The 18,465-nt window shown below is 36.5% G+C and overlaps 1 protein-coding gene across 1 annotated transcript; it reads left to right on the top strand.

Moving 5' to 3' along the window:
• Positions 1–7: 7 nt before the first annotated feature.
• On the top strand, positions 8–16,606 carry hhat (hedgehog acyltransferase). The gene is made up of 12 exons (XM_055162916.1): positions 8–222; positions 584–718; positions 810–871; positions 948–1,061; positions 1,147–1,341; positions 2,010–2,222; positions 2,589–2,766; positions 3,140–3,290; positions 5,159–5,194; positions 10,671–10,872; positions 11,661–11,805; positions 15,459–16,606. The coding sequence occupies exons 2-12, from the start codon at positions 598–600 to the stop codon at positions 15,551–15,553; spliced, it is 1,512 nt and encodes a 503-aa protein (XP_055018891.1). The 5' UTR covers positions 8–222; positions 584–597; the 3' UTR covers positions 15,554–16,606.
• Positions 16,607–18,465: the final 1,859 nt, after the last annotated feature.

The raw sequence follows: 18,465 nt of genomic DNA, 5'->3' as shown, positions 1-18,465 counted from the left end.
GCCCAGCTCGAGGCCAGTAAGATCGTGGAGCAGGAGCAGGAGCAGGAGACTATTGTGACTGGTGACTCTTTTTCATCTCGCTATGAACAGATTCAGTTTTTGGATCTTCAGAAGAAGTTCAAAATGAATACGCTGAACTCAGGGAGTCAAAGATGTCAAAAATTGCCATCCTGCTTGTTAGGTAGCTGACGGCTGAATGGAGAGCCTTATAAATGTTTACAGGTAACTAACATGAACTATCACTCTATTAAAATGTGTTACATTATATTTGTAATGTTTACCAAACGTGGTTGTCTTACTCGATAGTTTGCACTTTGAAGCTCCTTGTCGTGTCTTGGGCTGATGTTTTGGCGGCGGTAGAAAGTTTAGCGCTTGACGTGAGGAAGTCACGCGAGGGAACCTCCGGTATTTTGTTACCTAGCAACGACTAAACTTAAGCGGGGCTGCCGTGATGCCCGCGTGGACTCGCATCCATAGACTGTATACAGCCTCAGCTCTAATGATCCCATCATCATTAGAAAATATAGTGTTTTAAGTAAATTAGCATTGTTGTACCCACTAACACAATGTATTTTGTGTACAGGTTAATTTTGTCCAATGACCTCAAAATCAAAGGCCCAGATTGCACCTCTGCCACAGACTGAAATTTTTGCATATTGGGTGCTGTCCTTTGCTTCTCATCTGTATTCGTTCTATCAGTTATACAGATTCTCCAAAGGTGAGAATGATTAAGTTGTTGAAAAAGTACAAGCAAACAGTACAAACTTAACAATTCACATAGCTTACATTGTTATTTATTTTTACTCCAGAACATGAAATAAGTCTGCAAAAGGAATTCCAACTCGAGCAAGGTTTTATAAGTTATTTTAGAGTATGTAATCACTTACTTTTTAATGGAAAAATAACCCAATTAGAAATGCATTCATATCACAAACTGTTTATTTCAGGACCCAAATGACTTTGAGTGGACGTTTTGGACAGACTGGGCAAAGAAATCTTTATTATACAGTTTTTTTGGACATGGGATGATCACAATACTGACAAGCCTTTTCTTCCCCAAGGTGGAAACTTATTCATTCTGTTAATATTTTCTGTGAATGACCAACTGGATGTTTGAATAATCACTGTTCTCTGTGTCTCCCACAGCTGAAAGTGCCAGCATCTACAGTGTATGGCTTCATAGCAGCCAACAGTGTACTGGGAATAAAAGGAGTTTCTGTACTTTTGCTTCATCTTTGCATCACTTTTTCAGTTGCCCAAATAAGAAAACCTGCATTATGTTGGGCCTCTAGTTTACTCCTGTTGTGCACGCTTCATTTTCAGCCATTGCAAGAGATCCAGGTGAGACGGTGTAGTTACCATGCTATGCTACCACCTGCTCTTCGCTGTATTTTATTTTTCCCCTGCACTGGAAATGAACACAAGATGGCACTACATACTAAAATACACACTTCTCCATACACATCTTCACATACTAGCATGGACGTCAGATAACCAGTATCTTGAGTATACTACTGCATTTTAAAAAACTGCATTTATTTATCCTTTGATATTTAGGTAGATAGGTCAATGTTCACCAATACATAAACGTTATCCAGTCCTACTTTCCCTCACTGTTGTAATAACATGGTCTAGCCTGGTTGGAGCCCAAACTAAGGGTTGTATTTTTAGGCTATAGTTGATAGGTGATTATTATCTTCATATTGGAAATGACAGTCCATCTCTTTTCCTGCTGTGTGCTCACACACCTGAGACGAGTGTTCACACAAGGCTGATGTTCAGTGTTCCTCGTTAGCAGCTGTCGTACTACTCCACTGGTTGCTATTATTCTGGGGAACTATTTAGTGATTTTTCCACTGCTAGATTGGTTCCCCTAATGAAACATATCCACTTCACTTACTGGTCATTCTATTTTAATGAAATCTAAATTTGGCAACCCAAATGTCACTATTTCTGTGACAGTTTGCATCAATTGCTAAAAAATAATTGGCCTTCTTATTGTTTCACAGAGAGGCTGGTATGAAACCGAGGAGGAGTACTATCTCCTTCTTTTCAGTGTTGCTGTGTGTGGTCTGCGATTTATCAGCTACAGCCTGGAGCATTGCTGGTGTCTCACTGAAACTGGTCGCATATTGCAGCTCTGTTGGTTGTTTTCGTATACTTTCTATCATCCCTTTTTCTACAATGGACCCATTATTGCTTACAAAGATTACATCCAACAGGTAAGATATTCATTACTTATATTATACATGATTATTATTTATTTATATTCTCTCTCCATAAATATTACAAACATGAATTATACTTTTTCCTGTTGTTAAAAGTTGGGAGGGTGCTGGTTAAGACCACCTGTGGATAAACAGATGCGACCCTTTATTGGAGATATCACTTTTGGAGCTTGTGCCAGGTCCAGTTGTGCCTGTGCTCTGTCGGTCACTCATTGGATGCTGTGGGGGGCTATGATTGGTGTTAACAAGTGTGACTCGTTCCCTTTCAGCATTCAGATAGCTTTCACAGCTCTAATCTGAGCTTCACTATACCCTTTTGTGTGCTTTCTTAATAATACGCTGACTTTGTGCACTTCACAGATAAAAAGACCTGCAGAAGACCTGGGCAGAGATGGGGCAGTGTATAAATTTCTGATTCTTCGAACATTGAGAATTGTACTGTGGTGGGGTATTGCTGAATACATGGTCCATGCAATGTATATGCACTCAATTCAGAGCAATGAGACCTATTTAGAGATTCTTCCTCCTTGGGCCCTTGGTAAGTCCATACATGTGGAAATGCTGTATGTAGAGCATAGTAAAAATGCTTTGTAACATATACTGAACGTGTTTACAAGATGCAGAAATTCAAAGTCTTATCACTCCCATAGGAACTTGACTCTGCTGATTACTGGCTTTTTCCTGGCCTCTATTAAAGCACTATCCGCTTTTATGTTGTTTTTCTCATCAAAATGAATAGCAATTAACTGTAATATGTTCTCTGTGACATCCGCTTTATGTCTTTGGATGGGACTTTTGGGATAATTCTCCATTTTGAAAGTAGTCATTTATATTTCTCACTTTATGTTGTGAATGTAAAATAGTTGACACAAGCTTTTCACAACCAATAATCCAATATTCCTTTGTCATAGGTGGTCTGGCACTAGCCCTTGTTCAGTTCTTCTATGTCAAATATTTGGTCCTCTTCGGCTTGCCGTCCATGCTGGCAACGATGGATGGACTGATTCCCCCAAACCTCCCTCGCTGTGTCAGCATCATGCATACTTTCACTGGAATGTGGAGGCAAGAGATCATGAAATATTTTAGCATTGAACTAATCTATTCAAATCTAAGCAAGCACAATTGACAATAGATGCATGAAGTAAAACTGTATTCAGGGATGCACCAGTCTGATACTGGTATCGGATATCTGCGCCGATACTGAACATTTTTGGAATCAGATATTGCCTCCCAAATATCGGTTCAGCTGGTATCCTGGTTGGGCATATAAATTGACGTAACATGTTGTAATATTTACTGGACATATTCGTCTCACAATGTTTGAACTTTTATTCATATAAGGTTGTTTCCTTAGTTACCTGAGCAATAAATAACAGCTACAACACATTTGGATAAATTCTATCTTATTTTGTTTTTGTATGAAGCTTTTTTCAGTCTCTGCACAGGTATCGGTTGAGACAAGGTATCATCACATACTTAAAGCTTTAGAGTCTGTGCATTTGTAGTTTTAATTGATTGATTTTTAAGTTCAGGCAAGGACCCCCCCAAAATATGCTATAAATGTGAACTGTTTAGTGTTATTGGGCCCAATTTCACTAAAATATACAGTTTTTAAATATGTATTAAATACCGTGTCATAACAGTAAAATAATCTCAAGACCCCCTGCTCAGTGCCTCGCAACCCCTGCTTTGGGAACCACTGCCTTAGTGGGCAGTGGGCAATCACACTGAGCACAGCAAATTTGTCTCATCTTCTGTTATTACAAGCAATCAGAAGCACAGGTCACCTCTACCAACAGCTTCTCCTGGACTTAATCTAAACTGACGTAGCACATTCTTCTCTACATGATCACACACCAAAACACAACAAATTTACAAAATAAACTCAATATGTTTTTTTTTGTTTTTTTTAGTAAAATTCACAAATGTCCTTTTTATTTAGAAAATGCAATCACACAATGCTATCCCAAAATATTATATAGGCCCAGCCCACTTAGACGCATACAGATCCTCAAGTTTAAAGGTCATATATTAAGCAAAATTGATTGTTGTGTGCTTTGTTATGTTATAGTGTTGTTACCTCCTCAAAAACATACCTGTAGTTGTGTTTTGTTTTATTCACACGATTGAGTAAACCAGTAAAACATTATTAGTCTGTCTACATCGCCAAAGCTTAAAATGCTCTGTGCCACCTTGTTATGCTCAAATTGACAACTGTCTTTTAGCTTTTGTTTAGTAGAGATGGGAAATTCTGGGTCTGAAATTATCCAAATGATTCTAGTAAAGGTGTATGGAGTTTAAAAACACAGTGGAGCACTTCCCATATTACCACATGACATCAGAAGTTGGAACCAAGTCTTTTCTGTTTGAGAGAAGAAATCAGCCTAAATATGTAGGATTTGTGTGTTAAACATGTGTGAATGAAACAAACCACAACTCCAAGTATGTTTATGTTTTAATGAGGAAACAACCAAGCCAAAACAAAACAAGATACAAAATAGCTTAAATTCCATCATAATTTCTACTTTCCACTCTAGATTTTTGATCTGCTTTTCACTGTAATTATAAAGGGTAAATTCTATCTAATGTGAAGCCTGTTTGCGGGTTCTGTTGTAAAAATTCATTACACTGACCAATGTGCTGACGCCAATGCACTCCAATCTGAGCTGTGTGTGCTGAGCTGGGCAATGGTGACAACACTGATGGAATGCATAAACCTGTCTCCCAGTAACATTGGCAAAACAGTATTCATTTTTATAGGCTGCAGGAAACAGACCTTCTTTTTAATTTTCTAAATGACAAAGACCCAGAGCAAACATGCGCTCTTTGCAAACTGATCATTTCTGCATTCTCTAGTCTGCAGGTTCTTCTAAGTGAATTTTATTATTATGTAAATCGGTTTCATGCTTCTTTTTTTTCTTCCCACTTAGGCATTTTGATGAGGGTCTGTATCGATGGCTCATCAGGTAAGAGAATTAACTCGAAGAAAGACACGGTACAAAAATATAAAACTAAGCCTCCATCATTTAAAAGACACTACATCCAGTATTAATTAGTTTTACATATCTTCTGCACCTTTTTAGATCTCATTATATGTCAGACATTGAACTTAATTGTTGAATTAGTGAACAAAAGCTTGCCATTCTCCAGCTGCCGGTGTGTATGTCTCTTAATGGATGGTGCAGTTGCATGTAGTCTATCTCATGGTTTCAGTTTGTAAGGCGAATACTATGTGTTACGCTATTGTCTCTAGACCCCAGGGAAATCCCCACTGGTTTAGCATGTGCATATGTAATATCAGTGTTATTCTTACTTGTATGGATTAGTAGTTTGTGTTAAATAGTGCATACTTGACCGATTCTGGCCTATTGGGAGACTGTGTTTATTGGCATTATGCCAGTTGTAATGTGAAGGCCTGTCACCATCACTGTATCGACTTATTCAATATACTGTATGTTAGATGGAAAAATATATTTTGGGGGTCAGTATTTATTTTGGGGACTTTTACTTTGTACTAGCAAGGAACTTTTTGGTATTTTTTTGTACTGATCGCATTTGAGCCTGAAGGGATGTATACATACATTTTGTGGCTCATTATAGATACAAACTAACTACTGAAGTGATTAATTCTGTGGTTTAATTTTTTGTAACTGTATTGTCTATTTAGAATAGTTTTTGGGGATAACCTTGCTCTCTAGGGGTTTTTGTGCCAGTGGCATAAATTAGTACTTCAAAGTGTGTCATTGTGACAGACCTAGACAGTCATATTATCATACAGTATACAGTTTTCTAATGTTATGCACGTTATAAACTGTTATGCTTATTGTCATTTATCATATGTAACTGCTTATTTGTGTTCTTAATAGTGCTTTCCTTTAACTTGTTTAAAATTGTGCGTGGATGCTTTGATTACATAAGAGTGGATTTCAAATAAAACGAAATGGCAGGTAGTGTACTAGAGAATCTGGAATTTAAATTGCAAATGTTTCTAATCCTCTCTTGTGTCCGTTGTAAATAGTTTTATTTTTCTTAATGGCATCATTTGCAATTATCCGAGTGCAGATGCTGAGCGATAGCCGTGACATAATACCCCAGTGCTCTACCAGTGGAAGTGTTTTTTAAAAAGGTTTTAATGCAGTTTTGAAATTGTCTGAAGAGCACTAGATGAGTGCGTAGGTGTTAAATGATGTGCTCCACAAAACTGCCTGACACCACGTCTCCCAGGGCAGCTAAGTACCTCAGTCTTTGCCATGCCATTACGCCTTTATTGCCTCAGTGGCACTTTCTCCCAGTTGTTTTTTTTTTCCCCACACACACAAGATTGATCAACTGCTTTGTTTACGACTGCACTGTGTACATGTAACCTTACAAGACACAAAATATGATGATAGAGTACCATTCAGTAATTCCTGTTTTTGGTTTAAAAATAATATAATGGTTTTATATGTAGAGTCCATGTGAACATATCTGCTTCTCTATGCCTGATGCTAAGGGTGGGGGCATGGTCAGTGCTTGGATGGGAGACTAGTGAGAATACAAGGTGCCACAGTGGGGCAGCAGTGGCTCTAGTGCACACTCCTTCTGTCCTTAGGCAAGACTAGGCCTGGCACAATAATGACTATATCGACTTAATGTTCAGTATATGAAAACTGGAATAATATTTTTTGGGACTCAGTATTTATTATGGGTATTTTTTATTTGCAAAATTGGGAGGATTTGTTGTGATATGCTATGATTTGACTTCTAAGGCTAATTATTGCTTCATTGCAGCTCATGCCTTTTAAAGACACTGTATATTTAAAAATGTTTAATTGGGACTGTCTTGATTTATTTTAATGTATCCATAGCAAAAAATTGCAATTTATCTCTATAGCAATATATCATGCCTCAAAATTTCTTATGACAAGCTTAGGCAAAACACTTAATCCTCCTTGCCTTCTTGCCTGAATGCAGTGTGTGCATGAGTGTTGGTGGCGATTAGACCGGCAGATGGTGCATATTGGCTCACTTCTGTTAGTCTGCCCCAGGGCAGCTGTGGCTACAGTATTATCACAACTGAGTATGAGGTGAATGAATAATGCAATGTTAAGTGTCTGATTGCCCGAACAAAACATCATCTTAAAGGCCCTGTATTACACAACCTTGACTCTTTAGCATTTAGCCATGTTATAATGCTGTTACCTCATCAAAACATACCTGGAGGTGTGTTTTGTTTCATTCACACATGTTAAAGTAATCCTGAATTAATTGTCTGTCTACATCTCCAAAGCTCAAAATGATCTATTCCACCTTATGATGTAATGAAGCAATATTTTTCAAGTTAACAACTCCTTTTACCATTTATTCAGTATAGATTCGCAATTCCAGGGCTGAAATCATCCAAATGATTCTAGTGAAAGTGTATGGAGTGGTTTTTTTTGTTTGTTTGTTTGAGAAAAGAACTCAGACAAATTATGCAGGGTCTGTGTTTTAAACATGAATGAATTAAACAAAATTCAACTCCAGGTTGGTGTTTTTGATGAGGAAGCAACATTAAAAAAGGTCAGAAAATACCCTAATATGGGTCCTTTAATAATATGCATTATTCTGATTATTACAGTGCTCACAGTCACTAGGTTAATTATTCACCCCCACACAGGACATAAGCTGCTGTTGTTACTGCAGCTGCTTTTATGCTAATGACAGGGCTGACACATTCACACTTAATCAACCTGAGTGAAATATGTTGCCCAAGCACACAATAACAGTATGCAGTGGTTGGAGCTGGGATAGAACCACCAACCTTCTGGTTATGAGACTACCAGTTAAGTCAGTGAATATCCAATAGTGTAGCATACATTTGAATTTAAAAAAAAAAAAACTGCTTTGATTTAGTTGAAAACATAACATTTCCATCTTTGTAAAACATATTTGCACCTTGATCTTTACAAACTCTGTATGTTTATGTGGTTTGCAAACATCGCTCCATCTGTTTCTCTGCCCACTTTGGTCATCCAATATGGCCATGCTGTCCACTCTATTTCAAGCTTAGAAAATGCTGGCTCATCTTTCAGGAATATTGATTAGCAACTGGGTGGCTGAGATAATTAGTCCCTAGCTCAGCACCAGTGTTTGCCAGTTAAGTCTGATGCTGCAGTATGGCATAATACAAATGACTAGGTTTTTTATCATGTCACACAATGTAAAATTATTTCCTCCCACAAACAAGTTCAAGATTTCCTTCTCAGCATCAGCCCATGAACATAACAGGACAATGTAGTTTCAGTGATGGGTAGCCTCGAGTGACTCCATTGTCCATAGTGGGAGTCTGTAATGGATGTCAAGTCTTTAGGATGGACTGCACACTTCACTTGTGCAGCTGCAGCATAAATGAAAACGGGAGAACGTAAATTACTTGAAGTGGCTCTATTTTTGCGCTAAATGTCAGAGCGATGTTTATTTGATGAAAACTCCAATGAGGTCATATTGTAATAACTGTGACAGGTGCTATTTGTAATTCCGTCCATTGTTTTCCTTTTATGACCTTTTGTTTTGCTGTACGTCGGCATTGTTTGTATGATCCATCAAATTTACTGTAGCTGAACCTAATTAGCCTGTCTCTTGCAAAAATATTATCTACGTTAGTTAAAATGGTGTAATTTCCTAATAATGATCTAGTTCTAAGTGATATTGACTATGTATGTTACGCTAATAATTATAATACCTGTTTGTGAACCCAAACTTCAGTTATGTGTACTTCAACTAAACAAAAAACTTACTTCTAACATAGACAAGATAAAATACTAAGGACAATAAAAAAAAATACTAAGGACTTAGAAAATACTTAGTATTAAAATACTAAGGACTTAGACAAACTTTATTGATCCACAAAGGAAATTATTTGGACACAGTAGCTCACAAGTCACAATTTAATATAATAACAAAGAGAAAAAAATATATAAATGGTAATAATAAATTCTAAATAAGTAGCAAAAAGATAGCAAGAGACTGGTGTGAAATAAAGTAAAAATAAAATAAAAAAATAAGTAAAAAATTAAAAATCTCAGCTATATAAAAAAGAGGTCATAAGGAAGACAGTGCAAAAATGATATGATGATTGACAGAACATGGGGTTATTACGTAAGCGTGAGTTGTTGTACAGTTGTGTGGAGTTTGGTATGAATATAGTCCTGTATCTCTCACTGTTTGAGCGGAGCTGTAGGAGCCTGTTGGAGAATGAACTCCTCTGTCCCTCTATAGTCTGGTGCAGTGGGTGAGCAGGAGTGTCCATGATGGAGAGCAGTTTGTCCAGTGTCCTCCTATCTTGAGCTCACAGCCGATCACCTGACCAGCTTTAGGGACCACTTTATCAATCCGCCCAATATCCTTTTACTTGTGCTGCTCCTGTAATTCACTGTGTAGACCACAGTGAAGTACAGGGCGCTGGTCACCACAGACTGGTAGATCTCCAGTAACTTGTTTCACACACAGAAAGACCTGAGCTTTCTCAGGAAGTAGAGTCTACTCATGCTCTTCTTGTACACAGCAATCAGTTGTCTCTCCAGTCCAGCCTGTTGTTCACATAAACGCCAAGGTAGCAATCCACAATTTCATAGGCTTGGATGGTTACAGGCTCAACTGGTGTCCGCTTCCTCCTAAAGTGAATCACCAGTTCCTCGATGTTGTCAACGTTCAGGAGCAGATGGTTTTGCCTGGGACCACTCTACAAAATTTGCAATCAGTGTTCTGTACTCCAGCTCCTGTCCATCTCTGATATACCTGAAATAACTTTAAAAGGTAGTGGTTTTCAGGAAAATCTTCAGGAGCTACTGTACCCTGCTGCCACTCTCTCAGGCGCTCAGGGTGGACTACATTCATATCATACTCCATACAACTGTACAACAACTCATCCTTATGTAATAGAATACCCTCTCATTATTTCATCTTTGCACTGTTTCTCCTTACGACCTCTTGTATATAACTGAGATATATTTATATTACTATATTTTATTTTTACTTGTACATATACATTTATATAATTATGCCTTATTGACACCAGTCTCTTGCTCTTTTGCTGTTTATTTTGAATGTATTATTACCATTTATATTGTTGCCCTTTGTTATATTATATATTGTTATAATTATATTGTGATGTGTGAGATACTTTGTCCACATATTTTCCCTTGTGGATCAATAAAGTTTTTCTAAGTCCAAGCAGAATCATGCTTAGTAACTACTTATAAAGGGTTTAGGGCTTGGGAATTAGTTTAAAAGCATGAATCATTTTAATGCATTATTTCTTCATAATGAATCAAGTATTTCCATGCATTATTACGACTATTAGAAATGTAGTTATTATGAAATGCTACAGTTAAAACTACTCAAATGAATGGAAAGAATTCAAGCCATTGTGATTCCTGTAGCTGTTGAAATACTGAAATATGTATATGCTTTCTTATCCAGATACATCTATGTCCCTCTGGGGGGTTCTCACTGTGGTCCCCTTTATAAAGTCTTATCCAGTGGTTTGGCGTTTGGATTTGTCTGTCTGTGGCACGGTGGTCACGACTACTTGCAGTACTGGGCTTTGATGAACTGGGCTGGTGTGCTGGTGGAGAGTGGATTGAAGACACTCTTATCCTCATCGCTAATTCACTCTTTCATTGTAAGTTTTATATACAGTACATTGTTTTATATAAAGCCCCAGTAACCTTTTATCCTCCTCCACTGGCCTGTCACGCTATTGACATTTTCAATGAAGAGCCACCATTTTATGTTTTTAAAGGGTTAGTTCCAATGTATGATTAATGTGGCAGTTTTGTCGTTTGACTTAGGAAAAAGATCTTTGTTGAAAACTTAAAGGTCCTATTATGCAAAATTATGCTAGACTGTTACATCCTCAAAAACATACCAGGTGTTGTGTTTTCATTCACACATGTTTATGTTAAAAAACTAAATGTTTGTCTACAGCTTCAAAGCTCAAAATGCTCTTTTCCACCTTGTGACGTCTTCTAGTGGTAGTTTTCAAGTTAAGAGCTACCTTTTACCTTTACTTCAGTTGAGATGGGCAATTCCCGTGCTGAAATCATTCAAATGATTCTAGTGAAGGTGTGTGGAGTTTAAAAACACAGTGGAGTGCTTCCTGTATTACCACATGACATCAAAAGGTGGAACAGAGTGTTTTCCGTTTGAGAGAAGAACACAGCCTAAATTTGCAGAATTTGTGTGTTAAACATGAATGAAACAAATCAAAAATCAAGCAATCTTTTTGATGAGGAAAACAGCATTATAATGGAGATCAGAAAATAGCGTAATATGGACACTTTAATAACGTCTCATGACATTTTCATTTAATTTGTTAAATGTTGCATAGGGCCCTAAAACCAGAGCAAATTTGACAGTGATGATGTCTGGTGGTTGTGTGGTTTTCTTATTTATTCACTGATTTCCCAGGAGCGGCATTTTTCCGCAGCCATGAGGAGACGCGGTGTGGCGCTTCTGTGTGCCTTTTCCACTGCCATGCTCATCCTGTCCAATCTAGTGTTCCTCGGAGGGACCCACGTTGGCAGAATCTTCTGGAAGCGAGTTTTTATTCAAGGTAAAGTGCTCACCAGCAAGTTCATTCAATAGGATTTGTGTAAGCCCCTATTTCACTGGATTGTTTCAGGCATCGTTTGCTTTTTGCTTTACTATGGAATTATTCGTGTCACAAGTTTTACTTTGGCAGTTAAAGAAAACTTTCTTTACTGTGCACTGTTTTACATGCTTTAAAAACATCTCAAGAACCCAGCCTAACCAACCAATGTGATTAACTTATGTTTAATTGTTTAATTTCTGCCTATTTCCCTTATGATATGGTCAGTGTGTCAATGTTTTTATTATGAAAGTGGATTGCATTTGCAGAGACTAATGGGGATCCTTAATTAAACTAAACTAAATTAAACATACATGCCTATACACATAACTGATGAGAGATATATTTAGAAGGCTAGCCTCAGAGAGACCAGGATGTTTGCATCACAACTAGTGTTGCTCAGTCTTTATTTGGCTCATTTGGTTCCTAAAGCTAAAAAGCAGACCTCCTGAAGCCTGTTTATCCTTGATAAGCTCTGGCTCTGAGCTGCTCTCAGCACACTCAGCACTGGCCATAGAGACAGTCAGGGCTCAAAGCGCAAAGTGTAATATAATCTGTTTCTGATCTGATCTCAGTTTGAACATATTCTCAGTTTTATAGAAAAGCTTTGTCTTAGATTAAAAAAAAAATGCTGCCTCCAAATGTTTGTCCTTTAGATCCTGCACAAATTGGCCTGAGATTCACACGATTTTAGCTGTGCACGATTGGGAGGCTGGATTTCAGCCAATCAGCACTCAGCAGGGGGTCCAGTTTGGAAATGGGAGATGTGAATCAGTACTGTCCAAAATCTGGCAGGAAATTGAGCTTGAATATTAAAATAAGTGTTTGACGGGGTCTTGTTTATTTACTTTATAGAAGGCTATGTTAAATCGCTATAAATAGGACATAACATTTATTATTGTAAAACCTGCATGTTTGTTTATTTAAGTGTACATATGAGCTACAGTAACCTAAAAAGAGGAACATAGCCAATCCAATCTACTTTAATTTTATAGCACATTTTATAAACATGACCAAAGTGCTGCACAGATAAATTAAGACAATAAAAGAGAGTAACTCATGAACAGAAAAAACATAAATAAAAGTGTAAAAATACATAAAGTTAACTATAAAATGTATAATATCCTTTCTCTCTACTTATTATCCTGGAGAAAAAAAATGAGCAGATGGCTTTTTTTTAATGGAAAGTCTTATAAATATTAAAGGAATTTTGTACAACACTTGAATCTTAGACTTAGACTTAGACAAACTTGATTGATCCACTATGGAAATTATTTGGACACAGTAGCTCACACATCACAAAATATTAATTACAAAGAGCAAAAATATAAATAGTAATAACATTCAAAATAAGTAGCAAAAATAACAGAATCAAATAAGGCATAATTGTATAAATGTGTATATATATACATGTAAACAAAAAAATAGTAATACAAATATATTCAGCTATATATAAGAAGTCATAAGGAGAAAACAGTGATTGGCATGACATAGGGTTATCTATTCTATAAGGGTGAGTTGATTTACAGTTCTGTGGATTATGGTTTAAATGTTGTCTTCTATCTCTTTCTGCTTGAGCGGAGGTGTAGGAGCCTGTTGAGAATCTTGTCACAAATAAAACTTGTATTCATAGATTTAAAGCCATACAGTAAATATATTTCCTGTGAATGTCTAATGCAGTTACTTATGTCTGTGTGAGTAATAAAGCACTGAGGGGAGTTGCGGTCCGCTTCATTACCATCAGATCAATGCCTTTAAATCAGCTGCCTGTTATCTTAACTGCACTCTGACCTCTCTAATGTAATGTGCGGCTCAGACTCTTGAGCACCATGTAGATCTTGAAAAAGATGCATATCTGTAGCATATCACGGCTTTGAGGAATGCAGGGTTTGTTGATGTTTGGTGAATATTTTGCTTGCATTTGAATATTATAATTCAAATAGAAGTTTATAGGGAGGTTCACAATGGGATCAGAGTATATTTAATATTTTTGTCTATAGAAAAATATGGATGGGAATAGCTTCTAACTTAGATTAATTTAGGGTGTGAGTGGCTATGTTAGATTACACACCCCAAATCATTATCTGGTTTCTGAAGTTATCAGATTTTTTAAATGACATGTCAATAGTTATATTTGATTTTGTTCTGATTGTCAACCTGTACAGGTTTTGACACAGAACATTATGCCAAATAGGGCAAGAGAAAACTAATGTGTCAAAGACCAAAAAGAAAGAGAAAAGTCAGAGATTTTTGTCTTTAAAATTCAACAGTTACTCTAACAATCCATTGACTAACTGACACATGTCACTAGGCCTTTTTGATGATCAGATGTCTTTTGTACAAATTAGGCCTGACACAATAGTTACTATATCGACTTATCATTCAATATATGAAAGCTGGCACATTTTTGGGGTTCAACATTTATTCTTTGTACAGTTTTTTGGCAATAATTGGGATTTTTTGTTATTTTTGTTATAATGTGAAAAGATTTGAGCTGTAGATGGTTGAAAAAGTAACTTTGCTAACTATGGCTAATAAGTGCATCTATTTAAAAAAAATCTTACTATGATTATTTTGCAATATTATTAGTACAAGTATTTTTAATATTATCATTTATTGCAGTATATTGCTTTAGCAATATATTGTGCTTTAAAATTTATTATCATGACAAATGTTTTAGTTTTTAGTTAGTCTAGTGCAAGCACACACCAAAAATCTGATTACTGTGTTACCTGATTATTCTAGTTAGCAAAACATGACACAAGATCTTATTGGCTAATACTTACTTTTGATTTTTACTGGCCTTGTAAATGTACTCTGTGAAATGCACCGTACATGCCAGGGAAGAGCTAACAGTGTGATGGCTTGGCACAACCACAAATACTGCTCATAGTTAATGCAGTGCCTCGGGCCATAAAGGATTTAAATGATTAATTTGCATGTCAAAAGTACTTCTAGCCTCAAAGTGTACACAGAATTGTCCAGGCTTTTTATATTAATGGAACACTGTATATGCCATACTATTAAACATTTAGTTTGAATAAGGAACGCGTTTGTCAAAAGAAATTGCTATGTTTAGTTCAGTTAAGTGTTTTTGTTGACTATAGATGTATGCAAATATGCTTTTTAGTGTTGGCTCAGCACTCTACTACAGCATGTATTGAAAATCACACACTGCTGTACATGAGGCAGCACGAGCCTATGTGTGAATTCATTTTTGACATGAATAGAAAAGAATGGTCCATTGAAAAGCATTGTGTGTGCAGGTGCAGGTTCCCAAGATAATCTGGAGGCAAGCCATTTGAGGAAGAGGAGCAGACAGCTGTCCTTACCTGCTAGTCCCTCTAAGTTGCTATAAATAGAAACTCAGAGTAACACTGTTTTTGCATAATATACCAGAGAGATTTTAAGTATTGTTTCATGCTTCTCTCTCTTTTATGTACCTGATTATTGCAAATGTATACAGATTTATTGTGCCAATATGTTTCAACAAACTTCTGCTATGACTGATGCTGTTTTTACCTTTTGTTTGTGAAGCACTTTGTGCCTTATGTCTGTTACTTACTTACTTACTTACTTACTTACATATACTTTATACTTTTTCTCCTTCATTTCAGGCTGGTACAACATTGCACCCCCCATGCTGGCCTTCCTCTACTGCTTTGCACAGATTGGACTTGAGCGGACCTCTCCCCAGCATGAGTCACCTTGACTTTGTTTAACAGTGTAAATGACTGCCACCGGATAGAACAACATGCTGAGTCCAGGAGGCCGTGGTCAGTAGCAGCCAGACTATGAATAATACTGGCTCGTGCCCATAAATCTGTTTCTGTTTTTTTTTTTTTCTTTTTGATTGTTTTGTAAAGGCACACTGCGTAACATTTTTAGTGGCTGGTCCTGCTCCTGCTTGTCTCCATGGGGATGTTATTGCTTTGCCTGGAATGTTTAAACACATTTATCTAGCAGTGATTCATTACTGGTTTCTATTGCTCAAAAATACAATAATTCTCCATGTGATTGAAGTTATTTGTCTCTCTTGAGATAGATAGGTTTAATCTCTACTGTGGAACATTCTTGATAAAGCAATAACCTCTTCATGGAGACAAGTAGGTAGCGGACCCTCAACCAGAAAAGGTGTGCAGTGCACCTTTAAATTGACCAAGTGTGTACAAAATTACAAGTATAATTAAGTATATATGTATGTAAGCACAGTACATGTACTCATAATTCTACTTCACGTCCATAATATTTTCTTTCTCAAAATATTTTATTTTACCTATAATTTCTTGGGCCTCTTTTTATTCCTTTGATCGTGCATCATTCATATGTCGGGTTCTTACCCTGCCTGCTGAAGTATTTGTGTATGTTTACTGTAAAATAATGCCTCATCAGTACATATTGTGTTAATCTTGTATCTTTTGTACATGGTTATCCTGTATTCTTTCACATAAAGAAACAATGACACTAAATAGATGTTCCCAGTGTGTCCTGTTTCTCAACCTGTGATAAGATATTGCTCACTGATGCAGACAGCTGGAAAAATTATGCTTTCTTATTTACTAAAGCCCCTTGGCGCCATCAATAAAATGGTTCGTGTTCAAAGATGGACCACCGTGTAGTAAACGCTAAACAGACCCTAAGGAACTTAAGCAATCTCATTATTCTCTTCATAAATGCAGCTGGAAAAGAAAATTGGCCAAAAATGTCTACTAACTTTGAGATTTGATAAAAGACAAAATACTTTTAAAAATCCAAGTCTAAGGCAATGAAATGCAGGGAGAAGTGAAAATGTGATAGCTATAGCGTTAAAGATCACTCTGTGTTGAGTTCTGATTTGCATTTAAATTAATGTTTTGTTTCTGAAATTGTGAAGCTGTGGTGTTGACTTTTTTTTTTAACATTTATTAGTGCCTCAATGACAGCTTAAAGGTGCACTGTGTAATGTTTCAATTGGTGGTCCGTCACCTTCTTGTTTCTATGGATATGCAACTGCTCTGCTTGGAATGTTCCACAATATGACATTAAACAGATCCACCAACATTTATTCAATTACAGGTGGTTTTATAACTCAAGCATTCTCAGTGTGAGCGGGGTCGCCTCTCCACAGATCTGACTTGTAACTTGGTCTGGTTTGGTGTCCATGAAGATAGAAAGGTTTAATGGCATACTGTGAAACCTTCCAGACAAAGCAATAACATCTCCATGAAGAAAAGCATTTGATGGACTCTCCACCAGATCAATGCACTTTTAAACAGTTGCACAAAAATTGCATGAATCTCGGGGCATATTAAGTGGGGTTATATTGAAAACACTGTATATTGTAATCCAAAGTGTGTTATTTTAAATCGCCTCTAGTCTTTCCATTAGCTGATTTCTGTTTTGGAGGATTATCATATCTGTGACACTAAGCAGGATTAGAGCATGGGGTCACTGAAGAATCCTCTTAAATGAGCATAAAACATTGAGCTTTATCTGACATAAGACGATCAGACGAGAGCAGATCTCCCGAGGAACACCTGGGATTTTCTTAGTAACCTGCTCGATGTGAGTGGGAGATTAATGGTGTCTGCGTGTATATGTGGGAGTATCCCCAATGTGAACAAACCACACAAGCTTGTAAAAATATTTATTTTTAATGATACAATAAGTCACAGTTCCTCACAAATAGTTCCCGTTGTGCTTGGAATAGAAGCATCACATGAAATGTACAAAGATAGAGGCAGGTGCATAAAACATGAACACACTAGGCCTGTCACGATAATTACTAATTATGAGTTATCGTTCAAGAGGGATGGGACAATAACTATCTATAAATAAATAAAATAATATTGTTTATCATTATTAAAGGTTTGAATAATAATCGTTCATGGGACATCTTATATTACTTATTACTGTAATAATTGCCAACAAAAATAATCCCCTTTATATCATCAGAATGTGCAGAAAAAAGATATTCACATCTATCCATAATGTTCTCTGCTGGATCATTTTTGTTTTCACTTAGAGCAAAGTACAAAGTACAATATTAAAACAGTTGTTTAAATATGGAACCTGTTCATAAAATACTAATTTTAATGATTTATATCCAAAATATTTTTAACTCTCAGCAACTTTAATAATTATCATGATATTATCGTTAATCATAATTATTTTGGTCTGGATAATTGTACACCAAACGGTCGGGGAAATGCACTACTGGGAAATTCGGGGTTATTTTTTTTGCTTTTTTGATAAGATTTGAGCTGTTGAAGGTTTAGTTAATGACTTCTCATGACTCAATACAGATGGAAACTCAGAACTAAAGTGTTTCATTCTGCTGTTTATTTATTGCAGCTCATGAATTCTTAACAATATTGTACATCTAGAATACTTTTTGTGGTTTGAATCTGCTCTTGGGTCACATCAATTAGTTTCAGTATTATCGTTTATCGTCTATATTTACTTCAACAATATTACACACTTCAAAATGTGTTATCGTGACAGGCCTTGAACATACCAGACTTTGCTTTGAGACAAACCACCTCAGTAGATATGTGCATATACTTTTTGTTTGTGACTGTCAGCTCAGATTTTTCCCAAAGCAGAAAATATGTTTAAAATCATCTGTCTGTGTGTGTTATACGA

Source organism: Boleophthalmus pectinirostris, unplaced genomic scaffold (assembly GCF_026225935.1).
Source record: "Boleophthalmus pectinirostris isolate CB_2022bp ecotype Guang Dong unplaced genomic scaffold, ASM2622593v1 HiC_scaffold_5, whole genome shotgun sequence".
Taxonomy (NCBI): Eukaryota; Metazoa; Chordata; class Actinopteri; order Gobiiformes; family Gobiidae; genus Boleophthalmus; species Boleophthalmus pectinirostris.
Note: the sequence above shows the minus strand (reverse complement) of the source record. Positions and strands in the feature narration are given on the sequence as shown.